This window comes from Lissotriton vulgaris, chromosome 5 (assembly GCF_964263255.1).
Source record: "Lissotriton vulgaris chromosome 5, aLisVul1.2, whole genome shotgun sequence".
NCBI lineage: Eukaryota > Metazoa > Chordata > Amphibia > Caudata > Salamandridae > Lissotriton > Lissotriton vulgaris.
This window is the reverse complement of record NC_141693.1, coordinates 520356989-520373796: the sequence shown is the minus strand read 5'-3', so window position 1 is coordinate 520373796 and position 16808 is coordinate 520356989. Positions and strand designations below refer to the sequence as shown.

At 48.7% G+C, this 16808-nt stretch overlaps 1 protein-coding gene across 1 annotated transcript in view; it reads right to left on the bottom strand.

Annotated features, from left to right (window-relative positions):
- ATAD1 (ATPase family AAA domain containing 1) overlaps nucleotides 1-16808 on the bottom strand; it is a 283160-nt gene that overhangs the window by 85276 nt on the left and 181076 nt on the right. Inside the window, exon 8 of the mRNA XM_086921956.1 lies at nucleotides 8623-8673. Within this exon, the coding sequence (XP_086778082.1) occupies nucleotides 8623-8673 (51 nt within the window). The remainder of the gene's footprint in view (nucleotides 1-8622; nucleotides 8674-16808) is intronic.

Genomic DNA, 16808 nt, shown 5'->3' with positions numbered 1-16808 from the left:
CCAACCTTCACCGTACTCCTCATCCTCTCCGTATTCGGAGTCAATGATGAAGACCGGCTCCTCGGGGTTCATGGGCCCCATCGGCGCCGGGACCGGCGTCGATCGACGCCCGTCCGGCGCCGCGTCCGGCGTCGGAGAAGGTAAGGGGACGGCGCCGCCCGGAGCCGGCGCCGGAACCCCACCGCCGGCCGGAACCGGCAGCGGAGAACCGGCGCCGCGCGGGGGCGGCGTCGGGGGTAACCCCGATGGCAACGGCGCCGGGGAGGCCGGAAGACCAGCCGGCGCCGATCCCGAAGGCCCCTGCGGCGCCGGGGTCGGAGCCGTCGGCGGCGCCGAGGCAGGGACACCCGAACCGCCAGGGCCCCCAGACGGTAGCACTGGGCCCGAAGGCGCCGTAGGCCCCGTCGGAGAAGCGAGCGCCCTCATGGCCATGAGGAACGCCTCGATCTCCTCAGGCGTCGCGCCATGCCCAGGGACCGGAGGGTATGAGGCAGGCCGCGCCGGCGACTCTCGCGGAGCCGCGGGGATGGGGTCACCCGAGCCCCCGGCCGCATCGCGCGAGCGTCGGGGGGAGTCGGGGGTACGATGACGACGCCCCGACTTCTTGTGTTTCTTACCTGACGAGGATGACGAGTGGCGTCGACTTCCGGAGCGCCCGGCGCGGCTCCGCGACCGCTCCCTCGAACGCTCTCTCGACCTCCGGCCGGACCGGGACCGCTCCCGGTCCCGACGTGGGGCCGACACCCGGAGCTCCAGCAGCTTGCGGGACCGCTCCCGTCTAGCCTTGTTGGTAAGGGCCCGGCAGTCGACGCAGGATTCCACGTCGTGGTCGGGGCCCAGACACCGGAGGCAGAGGCGGTGATGGTCTGTGACCGACATCGTGCGCTCACAGCCATCGCAATTCTTAAATCCTGGCATCCTATCAGGCACAATAGTAGAAAAAGACAATCGAAAAAAACTTGGTCAAAGACCGGAGTACTGCTCTTCAGATCTGCGTCCACTGGCGCGGAAAAAAGAAGAACTGACGTCAGCGCGCGGAGGCGGCGTCTATGTACTCCAGCGACGTCATCACGGCGCACGACGCCGACGACGGACGCGGAGCCGCAGGGGACGCCTGCAGACGACGCCTACCGACGCGCAGGGGTACTGCTACGCAAAAGTTTCCGGATCCAGACTGACGCCTGGGGATATTCTAAGGTAAGGAATCTAACACTAACGTGTTTCTTTCAGATACTTGTGGCACATTAATAAGATGTGAAACCAGTGGTCTGCGAGCACCACAGAGGAGCGGGGGCGAGGGTGCGCGGCAGCTGGGCGAACGCGCGCTGCTGCACGTAACAGACACAAATGGGAATGGGCGGAGCAAAGGCGGGACATGCGCCCGCCTTTGCCCAATTGTGTGCTGGCTTTTGTAAAAAAAAGAACGCACAAGCCAATAGCAGCTGAGGATCACAAAAGCACATGCAGAAGCGTGTGGTCAGCTTTCGGAAGCCTGTACCAGAGGTCTACCGCTGTGCGAGCAATGCTGTGCACTGCAACGCTAGGCGCGAGACCTAAAACAAGCATTTACAATGCAATGGTTTTGCCTTTGTTAAAGTTAGAGCTATTGGCATTGCTCTTGACATTATTTTTATTTATGTTTTTTTTAACATAAATAAATGGCATTGTCATTTACAATGCCAATAGCTTAATCTCTCGCAAATGCCACACACAAACACCCACAGAGAGCCCCCCCACACACACACACAGCGCCCCCCCACACAACCACACAGCGCCCTCCACACATACACCCACACAGAGCCCCCCCCACACAGAGCAGAAGTATGCTACATTTAATGCGAGTCACAGGGCTGTGAACAGCATTGCGGCAGCGACACAATGATTTGAAGAGGAGTTTGTGAACAGGCTGCCAATGAAAAGCTTTCTTGTGAGGAGTAATGCGGGGACGGTGTCTTAGGCCATGTATCAGCCTGGCTGCTAGGTCTTGGATGCATTCGAGACTAGATATGGCGTGCCTAGGAAGTTGCTTCAATGTCACCCTAGGTTCACAATGTCAGCAGCAGCAGTCATGTGTACTGTGACTAACCAATGAATCTATATGATCAGACATAACGCCATCCTCTCCAGTACAATACAACAAATTCCAGGCAGCAGAGATCAGTGGCGACCGGCATAACTCGCCGGTGGCAAGGTAGGCGTGGGGTGGGGCGTCACAAGGGGGAGGGGGAGGGGGGGGGGGGGGGGGTTGGGTCGCACATGTTCAGAATTAAAAAAAAAAAAGTACCTTGATGCAGGGTTTCGCATCTTCTCTGCTCCCATGTCTTCTCAGCTCCTGCTCTCTGGCCTCCAGATCCGACAGGAACGGAATAAGGCAGCCAGGCTCCCTCCTGCAACTCCGGCAGCCGAGGCAGCGGTAGGGGGGCGGGAACGGGGCCGGGGAGACACGGAGAGCGAGGCAGCGGTAGGGGGGGGGAGGACGGAACGGGGTCAGAGACACAGAGCGAGGCAGCAGTAGGGGGCGGAAACGGGGTAGACGAGTAGACGATAAGCCACCATGGCAACAAACATGGTTATCTGAGTTTAATATTTAGTAGGTGATCTGGAAAGTCACCTTGGTTTTTCATTCCCTGGGCCACCTAGATGTACTGAAAAGCTGAAGAGTGGGTCGGAAAAAATGTGTACCTCATTCACTTCTCACAATTGCAGTTTGTAGGCCTTTTAAAACCGACAGTCTAGGTGATGCTGGAAGCTCAGCTTTCCTTACAATGGGTGAAAGACCGCATTCTATAACTAGGGTTGGAAATGTCACGTCTTTAGCAAAGAAATACTATTTATAATGTTTCTGATCTGTTGCAGCAATTAAAAAATAGACTTCTTTGATTGGGATAAAGTCAGACTAACCAGGTTGGGAAGCACAGTGGCAATACAGATGACAGGGCTCCCCAGCTCCTGTTCTTAACACAGTTTCACTACAGCCCCTTAAGGATACGTTATCTCGCATTCAACAAAGTTTCAACAATTTTATGTTGTCAGGAAAACAACCCAGAGCTGCAGCCATAGACCTACAAACCAGATGACGAGTGAGGTCTGGACACCCCAGCCGTTATGCTCTTATATTATGCAGCCCAGCTAAGATACAGCAAGAATAACTGGTGATTCACGTATCAGAAAACTGCAGGTGCACAGACTTGGCAAGCACTTTGGCTCCCAAGAAACATACCATGGTGTCAGAACTCCTCTCCAGTGAAACGGGCCGTGTATTTGTCCTGGAATGGGGGGGGGGGGGGGGGGGGGGGGTTCATTGATAAAGCAGTGTTTACTCACTGTTGTGTCACGTATGACCCTGATAATCGGGAAGTCAGAATTCAACCCAGCATTTATGGAAGAGGGATCACATCTTTTTAACAGATCAAAATAGATTATCGGTGGGGGGCGTGCAGCTCCGTGGCTCCCGGCGAGCTGCTTTAATCCGACGTCTCAAACCTGCTCAAAGTCCCGTTTTCTCCACCAAAAGGACCGCGACAGACCCGAAACAACACTAGGGTCCTACATTGAAGCCCGCCGCAGCCGTAACCTGGAGAAACGCGGCTCAAGAGGTGCGCCGGTCCGGACCCTGGCCCAAGATGGCGGCGGGGCTCTGAGAGCTAAGTCCGGAGCTGGGAGGCCTGCCGAGTAGCGGGAGGCCAGAGCCGCCGACCGGGACACAGCGCTCAACAGGCACTGGCCCAATACTCCTTCACTACAGGAATTGCCAGCAATAACAGAATTACTCGAACGGAAGCGCACCAGCGCTTCAACATGCACTGACTGCAGGTAAGTTTGGAATGCGTCTATGTAACTCAGAAACATGTGTAACAACATAAGTCCCCACACCCACCCTCATACATCCACACAACCACCAACATACACAAAAGCACCCACCACCATATATATGTAGAACTACACAAGGTCATACGTCCACAAAAGCAACATTGTAACCCAGCACACAAAAGTGAAAAAATATGCACAAAAAATTCCTAGATTCACAGAAAAATGTAAAGTCAGAAGGGAATTAAAGGTAGCTAATATGTTAACAATAGTGTCTTCTTAAAATGTAAGAAGTGATGAAATTATTGAGTTAAGGTTCTACCTTTGCTTTATATCACAGTTCTGTCATACTCAGTTAACCTTACCTCTCACAACTTCAATACAGTCTTGCTATGTTACCCACTTTTTCAAACAAAATGTAGCACACAACACAATATAAAACATGAATAACTTCATCATATGCCAAAACACTACTATAGTATGCCATCACACTCACTGTAGATGTGTCCACCTAACATCTTAGGACAGCACATTCACCATCATACAGCTGCCCACTAAAAGTTATATATGACCACTCAGGTTCCATTATGTGCTACTAGCCACAAGTATACGCCCACTCCCACCCTTCAGACAACCACTTTCATACACCCACAAACATATCCATACACACACCTGCGAATGCCGACACGTCCAGCCTCATCATAAACGCACACACTCATCATCATATGCCAGTACAATGATGGCCAGCAAGTTCCTGCACAGTTTTTATTTACCAGTGTTGACGCTTTACCTCTCTGAGACCACAGTCAAACAATCATACATTCTTTTACAAATGTATAAACATAATCAATGATTCCGTCAAACACGTCTCATTTTAAGGCTTCTCGAATAATATAACACGTGGAAGTTAAGACTGAATTAGTACAACGGGCCATAACACCCCTAGTGCTCTTGCAATCTTCTTTCTAAAAATGATTTTGCTTCCTCTGTTGGGATACCCGATGTAAAACGTCTGTAGAAATGCAAAGTGTGCCTTTTGTTTATGCCACGTGGGAAGTCCCACTACCGAGCACTTCACAGCTCTTTAGAAATACCATTTGTATGTTAATGAGGCCTTGCTGTACTTAACCTCTTCTTAGGCCCCTGCAGCTCCACTATCCCTGGAATCACCCGGCGGCCGGCCCCCACAGAGCAGCAGAGTCTCTTAGACTCGCGCTGCAGCAACCAGCAGTGTTTGAAGGCACGATTTCCTTTTTTTTAAAAATACAACACGGGTACGATGTCTAGAAGGTCAGCGGGCCGCCAGGGAAGGCTTGCCGGGCCGCCACTGGCCCGCGGGCCGTACTATGAGTACCCGTGACCTACACAAATCCAGAGCCTTTGGAGGGGGTTGAGGATGGTTTGAGTGGGGTTCAGGCTGGCCCTGATGTCTCCCAGGGGTATGTGCTCTGGCTGTGATAAAGGAGTCCATGATGCCTGCACTAGGAGGGAACCACGCCAGCTTTACAAGTAAGCAAGCCAGGGAGGCCTGTTACAAATAGGAGTAACCTCTCCATGGCGCCTCCTACACTTCTCTGCTGACTGCCTACTACAAAGAGGATTGCACTGCCAGCTGCTTAGCATGGATGGTAGCTCTCACAAACAAGTGAAGGAGCAAAACCGCCAGTCCTCGGTATGAATGCAGACAGAAGCATGGACACAACACCCTGCTGACAGAGACCAAAGAGGAGGGGCCGAGCTCTGGCAGGCAGTGCTCTTTGGACATGTGCACCTGGTTTTACGATGAGAAACCCGTGCTGCTACCGCGCCTCCCCCCTCCTCCAATCACAGTGAATCATTCCGAAGAAGCAAGTTGGCACCTGACACACCTCGAAAGGGGTGTACACTAATAGAAGCAAAGGTCAGTTTGCCAACGTGCTCTGCTAGTGTCACATAGATTGAAGACTGGACGGTCCAGGGGTTTTGGGAATGAGATATGGACCTGTCAGTTCCAGTCGCTGGTTCATCTGCATACTAAAACAGTACTAAGCTCGTTTCGTAAGACCTGTGGAATGACTGGGCAGTGTGAGTGAGCAAATGCCGGCTCAATAAAGGTATTACAACTGGGATAATTCCTTTCTCTGCCACCCGGTCTGGAACGCCATTGCTCGTCAGTATTTTGAGTATAAGTCCTGTGGATGTCACTTCTGAGTGCTGCCGGCACGTGCGCTGCTGTCCCCGCACCCCGGCTCACACTCTGGGTCCGATCCAGCCTCGCACTACCTTCCCTGCCACCGGAGCGCAGAGAGTGCAGCCGGGATTCAATGCGAACGGCAACTTCAAAAGGAGGGAAGGAAACGGCTCCCTGAGCGCTGCAAACCTTGCGGGGGCTTCTAGGCGACAGGAGGACCCTTGGCGTGACTTACACAGACCCTGGCAGCACAGACACCCACAGGTCCGAAGAAGTAACGGGCGAAGCAAGGAGCACCCTGACAGATTCCACTGGAAGAAGAGGGGGTGGGGCTGATCCCTGTGGTGTGAGAGCAACAGATCCCACGGGGGAATAAGAGGGACAGACCCCAGCGGAGTAAGAGGAATAGATCTTATAGGAAAAAGAGAAATATATTTGAACTGAACAAGGGTGGAGGAACAGATCCCAGCGGAGTAGGATAATTGATCCAAAGGAAAATGCTGACGGGAGCCGGATCCCAATAGGATAGCATCGAAAGGACAGCGAGCAGGACATCGGGAGCGACGGATCACGGCGTAGAAAGAAAGAAACAACTGGTCCCAGATCACAGCGAGACCCAATCACGACCAGATCCGAACAGACACCAGTGAGGCATCCACGGAGCATGTGGGAAAGGGGCGTGGCCAAAAGATCTGCGACCGAGAGCAAAGACACATCCAACTTTACACGGAGGGGCGGAGGACTGTACCACCGGATCCCAGAGGAGTGCACAGGACAGATCCACTGGCGAAGGGTGGACAACGCGCGCCCCGCTTTCAGCAGTGGACAGAGCTCAGCAAGGTGGAGGAGTGAGGACAGAGCTGACCTCGGAGGCCGACTGTGGACAGAGCTGATCTCAGAGTGTGGACAGATCTTCCAGGGACTGCAGGTGTTGGGGTGGGTGAGCGGGGGAGGAACGGGATGGTGCGGGTTAGAGGAGCTCGAGGCGTTGGGGATGACTGTGAGCAAGTGGGACTGGACTGGGACAAGTAAGAGAAGCGAGGGGCTTCTAGGCGCTGTGGGTAGAATGCGACGCTGGAGAATGTCTTCCAGGGACTGCAGCGGATGGGTGAGCGGGAGAGGATTAAACGGTTCAAGAAATCGAGAGGCTTCTGGGCGCTACAGGAGCGAGAGTGAGCGGGTGCAGCTGGACTGGTATAGGTAAGAGAGGGGATTTAGGCATTCTGGGGTTAGAAGGGTGAGCGCAGGGGTTTAGAGCGTTCCGGAGTGAGGTGGGGGGGGGCGGGGGGAGGGGGCGGGGGTGTGATCCGGCTAAAAAAAAGGCTGCGGACTAGTCAGGATATTATAGTGCCGTGAAGGCACCGTAAGGAAGTGAGGCGCGCGCAGCAGGTGTCTGCGAGCGCAGCTGGAAAAGTCTATGGGAGCAGACCTAAAGGGATGGACTTCGTGGCGCTCGGAAGAGGTGTCTGTCAGTATAAGTAGGACTCTCTACAGAAGCATGGACCTTATACAAGTGCCTCGAAGGGACTGACTTCGAGGTAGAGGATAGTGGGCGTCCACCAGTCAAGATAACAGGGTTTTTGGAGTATCTGTCCCTGAAAGGAATGTACTTCTAGGCGCACGGAACAGGCATTTGCAAGTGCATCTAATCGGGCCTATAGGAACAGAGACGGGTACCGGTATTTAGAAAGAATGGACTTGTAGGCGCACGGAGCAGATGTCTGCGAGTAAAACGACCAGGGTCTATGGGAGCAGCCATCGTTTGTACACATCCCCAGCCGCGCCCAAAGGTTCCGTTTAACCCATGGTGTTAAGGTTCGTAGACTGTCGTTTTTAGGAATGATGACACACAACTGACTCACGGCAGGACATTTGAGCACATGAAAAACTTACAGCCAGGAAGTCGGGTTTCAGCTCGATGGCTTTCGAGAGGTCAGGCAAGCAACAAGCAATCTTGCGCTGGGTGCAGGTACATTGCACTCAAGCAGAGAATAACAACAAGCGGGAGGGGGCGGGAAAGGGGGAGGAGAGACGCAGAAGACGGCCGGAGCAGGAAGGCGGGTGCCGGCAATGCCGGAACAGAATCGGGGGCGTTCCCGGCGTCGCGTGACGTCGGCAAAAGCCAAAGAATCTCGGGAACGCCCCCGTGTCTGGTCCGGCATTGACGGACAGGCCCCTCGTCCAATGGCTAGGCTCCATTTATGGAGCCAGCCAATGAATGACGAGGGCCGACCCAAACCCACACACACAACTCAAGAGGTTTTTTGGCACATGCGCAAAGCGCATGGCCAGTCAAAACCTAAAAAGGACTACATAAGGACTGCTATAAATAGGGTGAATCTTCTGAAATACACTGACGAATAACCCCAGGACGGGTAGGTTGACATTTAAAAAGTCAGTTGAGGTTCCCCTGTCAAAAACTGGTGCTTCGCCCACTTTCAAATGGGGCAGATGAAGAATGCAAATAACAACCTTTAAATGGTACCACTTATATAAGGAGTGGGATCCACAGATGGTTAGTCCCACCACTGTCAACTCTGTGAATTACTTAAAAATTCCATTTATGCTTCGCTCACAAACATTTTTGGTACTTTAGTGCAGTTACATAGAAAGATATGCAGAGAGCAACATTTTGATTTACTTACATTCTCATTCTTCAAAATAAGTTTCAAGATTGCCTCTCTCTGTCGCAAGGACTGGAAAAAAATAGATATAATGCATCTTTATCAATTCAATTCAATCAGCTTTATTCGATTAAAAGAGATAATCATAAAAGCATACTACAATTATGGACGTAAATAATGCAATTATTCACTTATCACTTCATAAAATAACAAGACAATTCCAAAGAAGATTAAGAAAATGAATTACATCATGATTTAATTTCTACATTTTAAAACTAGTTTTAAAAATATTAAAATTGATACAGACAATTGTTCTTCTCCTAACGATTGTAGAAACAGAAAAGCAGGACGACATTGTCTTAGGCCCTTAGTTTTTAAAATTCGTAAAACCCACCTATGTCTAATATAAGAATAATATTTACAAAAGAATAGAACATGAATAGTCGATTGAAAAGACACGTCATCACATGGGCATTTACATAGCTCCTTCGACCAGTTGTTTTCAGTGGGAAAAGAGACAAGCCTGTGGAAAATATTCAGTCTCAAAAGGGTCAACAAAAATCTATCGTGCTCTCTTGTAAACCTGCTTAGGTAGGGCTGCAGTATACCGGTAATCATTATTAGCTGATGTGCCTGTCCAGAAACTTTTTGGGATTCTATTGCTCTTCTCTTACTGTCCAAATAGGATAGGCAATCAATTTATAATTCTTTCCTATTCACATTTAGCAGACTAAAGGGGTCCAGAAAGTATTCAGGGTGGCCAAGGTAACTAACAACATTTTGAATGTATTCTAACCAGTTAAACTTCCGTGCCCTATCCAACTTGCCACAGTCTGTAAGTAACTGTCTATTGAGTTCCAGTGGATCAGAAGTCCATGTTCTATGCCACAGGAGTACTGGTTGAATTTTACATATGTCCGTTATGTAGGACACTCCCAATTCAGTGTGGCAGATATATGTAGAGGTGCTGTCCGGGACAATTCATAAAAATCTTAAAAACCTTTTCTCAATACATTGGAGTGAATTAACATTCTCGTGACCCCAAATACCTGCCCCATAGGTAGCTATTGAAGTGCATTTCGCCTTATATATCTGTAATAGGACCTCTGGCGCTCGTTTCCCCAACTTCTTACTAAAGTTAAAAAGTGTGGCTACCAATAGAGAAAACAGTGGCCTCCTAGTCCTAATGGCCGGGTCCAAGTCCCCCTCTTATCAAATAGTATACAGAGGTTAGAGAAAGTTTTACAACAGTCGATCGGTTTCTTACCTATTGAAATGGGTCTGAAATGCCTATTCCCTACCCCACAATTCATCACAAAGGTTTTAGAGATATTCACTTCTAAACCTAATCTGGCCATGTAATCAGCAAAGCAGTCAACTACCTTCTGCATCCCTACCGGGGTACGTGACATCAAGACCGCATCATCGGCATACATTAATGTAGGAATAGGTCTCTTGCCCACTTGTGGGAGGTCCTGGCACTCTTTCCCCAGCTTGGATCCCAAGTCATTAATGTATAATATAAATAGGAAGGGTGCCAGGACGCATCCCTGTCTCACACCTCTTTTCACCCTAAAGTGCTTAGTGCACTCTCCTCCCATCCAATAACGAATCCTGGCATTTGCTCAAGCGTATAATTGTCTCCGAAATTAAACTGTCGAATTATCCACCCCCATATTAGTTAAAATTCTCCAGAGTTCCTTGTGGATTACAGAATCAAACGCAGCAGTTAAATCTACAAACGTTAAGTACAGGCTACTCCGTTTGGCTTTAGTGTATTTCCCAAACATCATGTTCAAGTTTAACCCCTGGTCAATTGTACCCATGCCTTTGCGGAAACCGTACTGGAGGTCGCTAAGTATGGAATGGTCTTCCGCCCAATCTTGTAACCTTGATATCAAAACTCTGCCGATAATCTTAATAGTTGAATCAAGTAAAGATATCGGCCTATAAGAGGCAGGGTCCGACCTGTTCCCTTTTTTAAAGATGGGGACCAAGGTCGATTCATACCAGGAAGAAAGGGGGCCGATTTTGCTACAAGCGTTTAACACTTGAGTTATCTTTATCAATATCAAGACAAATACAGGATTCATACAAGTTTCAAAAACAGAAATGAATTCCATTTGACCATAAAACGTTTTATCCTGAACATTTGTTCATGGCAATAAAGCCCTAGACAACACCTACCATTGATTAAACTGACAATGGAAAAAAGGAGATCCTGCTGATATATGCAAGCAAAGTTACAATATAAGGCACATTTTATAGATAGTATAGGACATTTAGGGTAAACTGGCAGCCTTCACCATGCTGCAAAATGTGAGCTGAAATATGAATGGTTTATTAATGCTCCAATTTCAGGTTGCTTCCTAAGCAAAATATCTTACCTCAAATCAGTAAGGGTATTGGGGTGTGTGGGGTCTAGGATCAAGGAGAATGAGGGAATAAATAATACATAACTCACTATATTATTTTTTAACTTCACATTTTACTTTTATTATTCCCATCCATTATGACAAATACTGCCCCTCAAGGTAGCAAGAAAATAAATAATATTATCCTCATTTATAATTCATATCTAATAGAGACTTCTAGCCACAGATTCCTTACATCAGAATTATCCCCAGGCGTCAGACTGTTTCCGGAAATCTTTCTTGAGCTGTACCCTTGAATGCCGGTAGGTGGCGTCAATCAACTCAGTGTGGAGTCGTCACCATCAGAGGTGACTTGCATGGCGCCTATATAGCTGCTACCCCAGCTAAGCACTTACTGATGCCCTGTTTGGAGTAACTTAGGCAAGATGATGTTTTCTTCCACTAGCCTGGCAGTGCGGTCTGCGAACACAGGGTGCCTTTTGCGCCACTATTCCCACTCTCTGTAGGATACGGTTGCGCAGGTGCTGCCGACGGTCCAGAAAGAGGCCCGGGCCGTGCTGTCCCAGGCTATTGCCGACAGGAGGGATGCAGCTAAGTTCACCATTAGATGTGGACTGGACACCACTGACTCAATGGGTGCTTTTGTAGACAGCAGCCCTATGGCGTCATGCCTGGTCGAGGACTACTGGCTTTTCTGGGGATATCCAAACATCACTCAAGGACATGCCCTTTGATGGCTCCCGTCTCTTTTGGGTCATGGCGGATTCAGCACTGGAATGCTTTAAGGACAGCAGGGCTAAGGCAAGGTCCTTAGGCATTTTAATTGCCCCTAGTCAGCCCAAATCTGCCTTTTGTTCCTTTCGTGGCCAAGAAAGGAGCTTTCAACAGCGTCTTTACCCAACCAGCCACTGCGGCACACAAGCTTTCCAGCCTCTGCTTGGCCGAGGATGCAGTACCAAAAGTCCCCGTGGGTGAGGCAGCCAGGGTCAGGCTAATCCACCACTCCCCCAGAAGCTGTAGGCTCCAAGCCCTTGCAGTCTGCCCTCCTGCCATGATGGGCGCCCAGTGGGGTAAGGATCTGCCACCACCTGCAATTCCGACGGGCTATAACATCGAACATTGGGTTTTGCGGATCATCCGAATGGGCTACTCTCCCCCTTCGAGGCTACCTCTCCATCCATGCCACCTATTTACGTCAGGCAGACAGAGGAACACCATTCCCTTCTCAGCAAGGAAGTGACACGGAGGTGTGGGGTCGTGGACCCTTTGTCAAGAGGCCCGCATCTCTATACATGGCTGGTACGTCAGGACATTTCCCTGGTGGTTCAACATCAGGTGGCCTCTCGGAATGCCAGAGCGGATGAACTCAGCCGAAGATACCTTGCGGATCACAAATGGCTTCTCCATCCGGAGGTGGGGCAAGGTATCTTGCAGCAGTAGGGAGAACCTTGGTTAGATCTGTTTGCCACCGGTGAGAACATGCAATATCAGCAGTTCTGCGCATTGGAGTTTCCAAGGCAGCCCTCTCTCTGAGATGCCTTCCCTCTTGAGTGGAGCTCAAGCCCCCTGTATGCCTTTGCTCCGATACCACTCCTGCCCAGAGTGCTCAAGAAGATCAGGTACGACTGGGCCCAAGTGATCCCTGTGGCTCCAGATTGGGCACAGAGAGTCTGGCATCCCGAGCTGTCCAGCATGGCCATCGGTCCTCTGATCAGGCTGCCTCTTCGGGAGGCTCTTCTGTCACACCAGCTGGGAAGGGTTCTGCACCCGCACCTGTCAACGCTCCACATTCTTGCAAGGAGATTGAGCAGTGACAGTCGACAACTTTCAACCTTCCACATGAAGACTGCAATGTTAGCCTATAATGTTATTCCGGTAGCAAGACGTCCCTCCACTAAAACTGTACACGCCTACCGTTGGGCAAACATGTAGTACGGTGTGCAGAGAAATAGTTTGACCCTCTTTCTGCTCCCTTTCTTAGGCTCTCCTATTTGTTCTTTCCCTTGCCCCGCAGGGCTCTGCTCTGGGCACTGTTAAGTGATACCGTGCTGCTTTCTAAGCTTTTCTGCGGCTGCCTGATCAACCTTCACTCTACCAATCCCCTATTGCACATAAGTTCCTGAAAGGTTTGTAACATGTTTATACCAACTCCCTTCATTATGCCTCAGTGAGACCCTAATCTTTTCCCCACGTTCCGAATGTGCACTACAATTGAGCCTTTGCACAATTGTCCTCCAAGGTTCCTTACCATCAAGACGGCCTTCCTGCTGACAAGAATACATGCCTGGAGGGTCAGTGAGCTTCAGGTCTTGTCATCCAAGACTCCTTACCTGAACATCTACCCAGACAATCTGGTGCTTCGTACGAGGGCTTCCTTTCTCCCGAAAGTGGTGACTCTCGCTCACGTAGGCCACTCCATCCATCACTCTGCCTACTTTTTATGCTCTACCCCATCCCTCCAAGGAAAAGGAGCATCTTTATCACCTGGACCCAAAAAAAGAGCGTTGTCGTTCTACCCTGACAGCACTCAAGAGTTCCAGGTGGACAGCCAACTCTTCATAGGGTATGTCAGAGCGAAGAAAGGAAGGTCCATACAGGAAAGGACCATCTCACAATGGATCGTACTCTCTATCAAAATCTGCTATGCATTGGCTTAGATGCAACCTCCTGAGGGTTTGTGTGCTCCTTCCACCAGAGCTAAAGCTGCTACCACAGCATTAGCACGTGGAGTTCTTGTCATGGGCATCTGCCAGGCTGGACTGTGGGCTTTCTTGCACACGTTTACCAAACATTACTGCTTGGACAGTCAGGTCCGTAGAGATGCGCATTTTGCCAGTTCAGTCCTGCAAGAGTTACTATGTGAAATTGGTCTGCAGACCCTCGTCCAGGGAGGTATTGCTTGGGAATCTATTCGAAGGTAAGGAATCTGTGGTTAGACGTTCTCGGTCTGATTACCAAGTTACTTACCTTTGGTGATGTCTTATCTGATAGAGACTATATAGCACAAATTAACCCACCCGTCCTACCAACTCTACGACTGAATTTTTAGGAAAAAGACTTTCCCCTTTCAGGGCCCTAGTATTCCACACCAGTGGTCAGTATGTTTCGTGGATCCCGCTTCTGGCATGGAACATCGCAAAAAATAACGGACATCAGCGTGCAGGGTTGTGCCTATATAAGCACTGCACATGTCACTTACGGTGTGGACAACACTATGCTGAACCGAACTATGCCACCTTCCAGTGCGCAGGGTTCAGGCCCGGACTGGCCGTTGCGGGCACCGGGCAATCCCCCGGTGCGCCACAAGGGTGGGGGCCGGTTTTGGGCCCTGGGTGCCGTTTTTGTTACAGGGCCGTTTTTTCGGCCCTGTAACAAAATCGGCCGAAAACCGGCCCCGGCAAAGAGCTCGGTCGCACCCCCAGGGGGACGGCCGAGCACTTGCCAGGGCCGGTTTTGGTCTCAGTCCAGCCCTGGCAGGGGTACTACTCACGAAAAATCCCTCGGATTTAGTCTGATGCCTAGGGATAATTCGAAGGTAAGGAATTTGCAGCTAGATAGAGTCTCTACCAGACAAGGCGATGCCAAAGGTAAGTAACTTATTGGTTACTTCATGGTATAATATCATTTTGCCATTTTTTGGATGACACCCAGAAAGAAAAAAACGTCACTCTCAAAAAGGAGTACTGCTTTAATCACATTAGGAAGTCTGATAATCTTTTCTTTTTGTAGGATGTTTTCGCTTTGCTTGCATGATAACCATGCCTTAGGTATCCTACCCCCTCCTTGCTGTGCGTTGCTCTGCTTGTCCTAACCTGGACAAAAACTGGTCTGTTGAATTGTGAATTACATTTAGCACATCTCATACAACGAAGGTGCATTCAGCAAAAGCAAGTCTCTCCAGAATTAGGGTAAGGAAACTAAATTTTTGAAATGCCTTGGCTAATATTGAGTCGGCCTGTCAATTCTTGAGGCAAGTTCCCCTGAATCTACAGAAACTAACTCTCTAGGGAAAAGCTTAGCACTCTTGCCTTCAATAGACCTTCACGCCACTGGCTGTATGGGGCTGGTTTATGTCGCAATACAGTTTTTATCTTCAGGTATTTGTTACTTACAGAACTTCATCTCCAGAGCAGATCAATTGGTGGCAATAGTTAAGCTACAGTTCACAATCATGGACTCATTACTTTAAATCTATACAAGAACAATGATATCCATTTATCATCATAGCTGTTGCTTTAGGAATTACATAATGCTTTACATATAAAACATCAATAGAAAACATCTGGACTGGTGTGCATTCAACCATCATGTGCTAGCAAATGCTGAACATGCAGAACATTGCACTTTCGTCTATTTTTTAAGAAATTACATTGCAAATCTAGTATAAATATCTGAAGCGAGTTTACTTGTTCTAGGCTGTCACCTAATCAGGACCATCATACAGACGAAGACAATTAATTTAAACATGTTCCTGTTGATGGTAAATGGATAACAATAAAAAATATACACAAAAATACGGAAGTAAGAAAATCTATTAGTGGTACTAGAGCCCCAAGACTTTATGGTCTAAAATGCAAGGCAAAATATTCTGGGCTGAAGTTTACCTTCCTCGAAACATGTTCTACAGATGTGTGAAATGCCAATTAGCGGAAATGTATGCAGGTACAGAAATTCTACAGGAGGAGATGGGTGTTCTTGGGCCTAATTTTGCAGGGAAGAATATGGGGATTACGTTTACTGAAGCATGGACAAAAGGAAGCGTTGATCACTACACCTTCAATAATTTTTACTTGACAGCAAAAATTCATCGGCAGTAAAAACAAATCATTAGCAACGAAGAGCAGGTAAAAGATGATGAACTTATTTCTAATGCAGGATATTTCATTTTGATGTAAAAATATGGTTATACTGTTTTCAAAGGTATAGCTCACGAAGTCGTCAACCAAGTACTCAATGGAGGTAGGTAGAGGTTATGTAAGGATGAAGCCATCACTTAATCACCTCAGTAAATAAAAAATTGAGTATGGCATATGTTTGCTTTACGGTCCATTCCCAGAGTTAAGAAGAACATTATTGGCTTGGGATAGACAACAGCTCAAAGCAGGCAGTAAAATTAATGGTACGAGAAGGAGCCATAATATTTGAACCCATTTGTTATTATTATGCACGTTCCCTAGAAGAACTGAAGTTGTATTAAAAAGCTGAGACTAAGCAAGCTTTAGGACTGTTCGGAGTACTGGACATTATATATTTACTATGTGTACTGCAACAAAGGCTAGCAGGGGGTTGTTCAAAAGGGGTCATGAAAAATACAGATGTACTGTGATTAATATTAGTATGAAAATTATTAAGGGTAAGATTGCATTTTATAACTCGTTGCTTTACGATTTTAGACTCTATAAGATTTCACATGTCTGATACAGAGGGTACTAACCAGGTGCTTAACCCGGGTGCCTACAAGAAACTGAAGTTGGCCAAATTAAGGACCTCTGAAAGCAAGAAACCTTGCCATGAGGTCTAAACCCACTAAGGCACATCTCCAAGCGTTGCTTGCCAAAAATTAGACCCATGGCAATGGAAGAAAGCCTTAATGGGACAGGGGATGGAGATGTACGTGAAAATGGGGAGTTCTCAGTTTTGCCTACTGACAGCACCCCTACTGGCAGTACTTCTGGCAGTACCACAGAAGAAATAGAGAAAAGATCCTGATCTCCAAAAACTAGCTAGGAGAGTAGCCCTGAGGCTAAAATCTTGGCTATAGAAAAGCAAAGAGTGAAGATGGGCCTAGGACCCATCTATTGTGGCAGCAAAATGTTAAATAAGGAAAAAGAT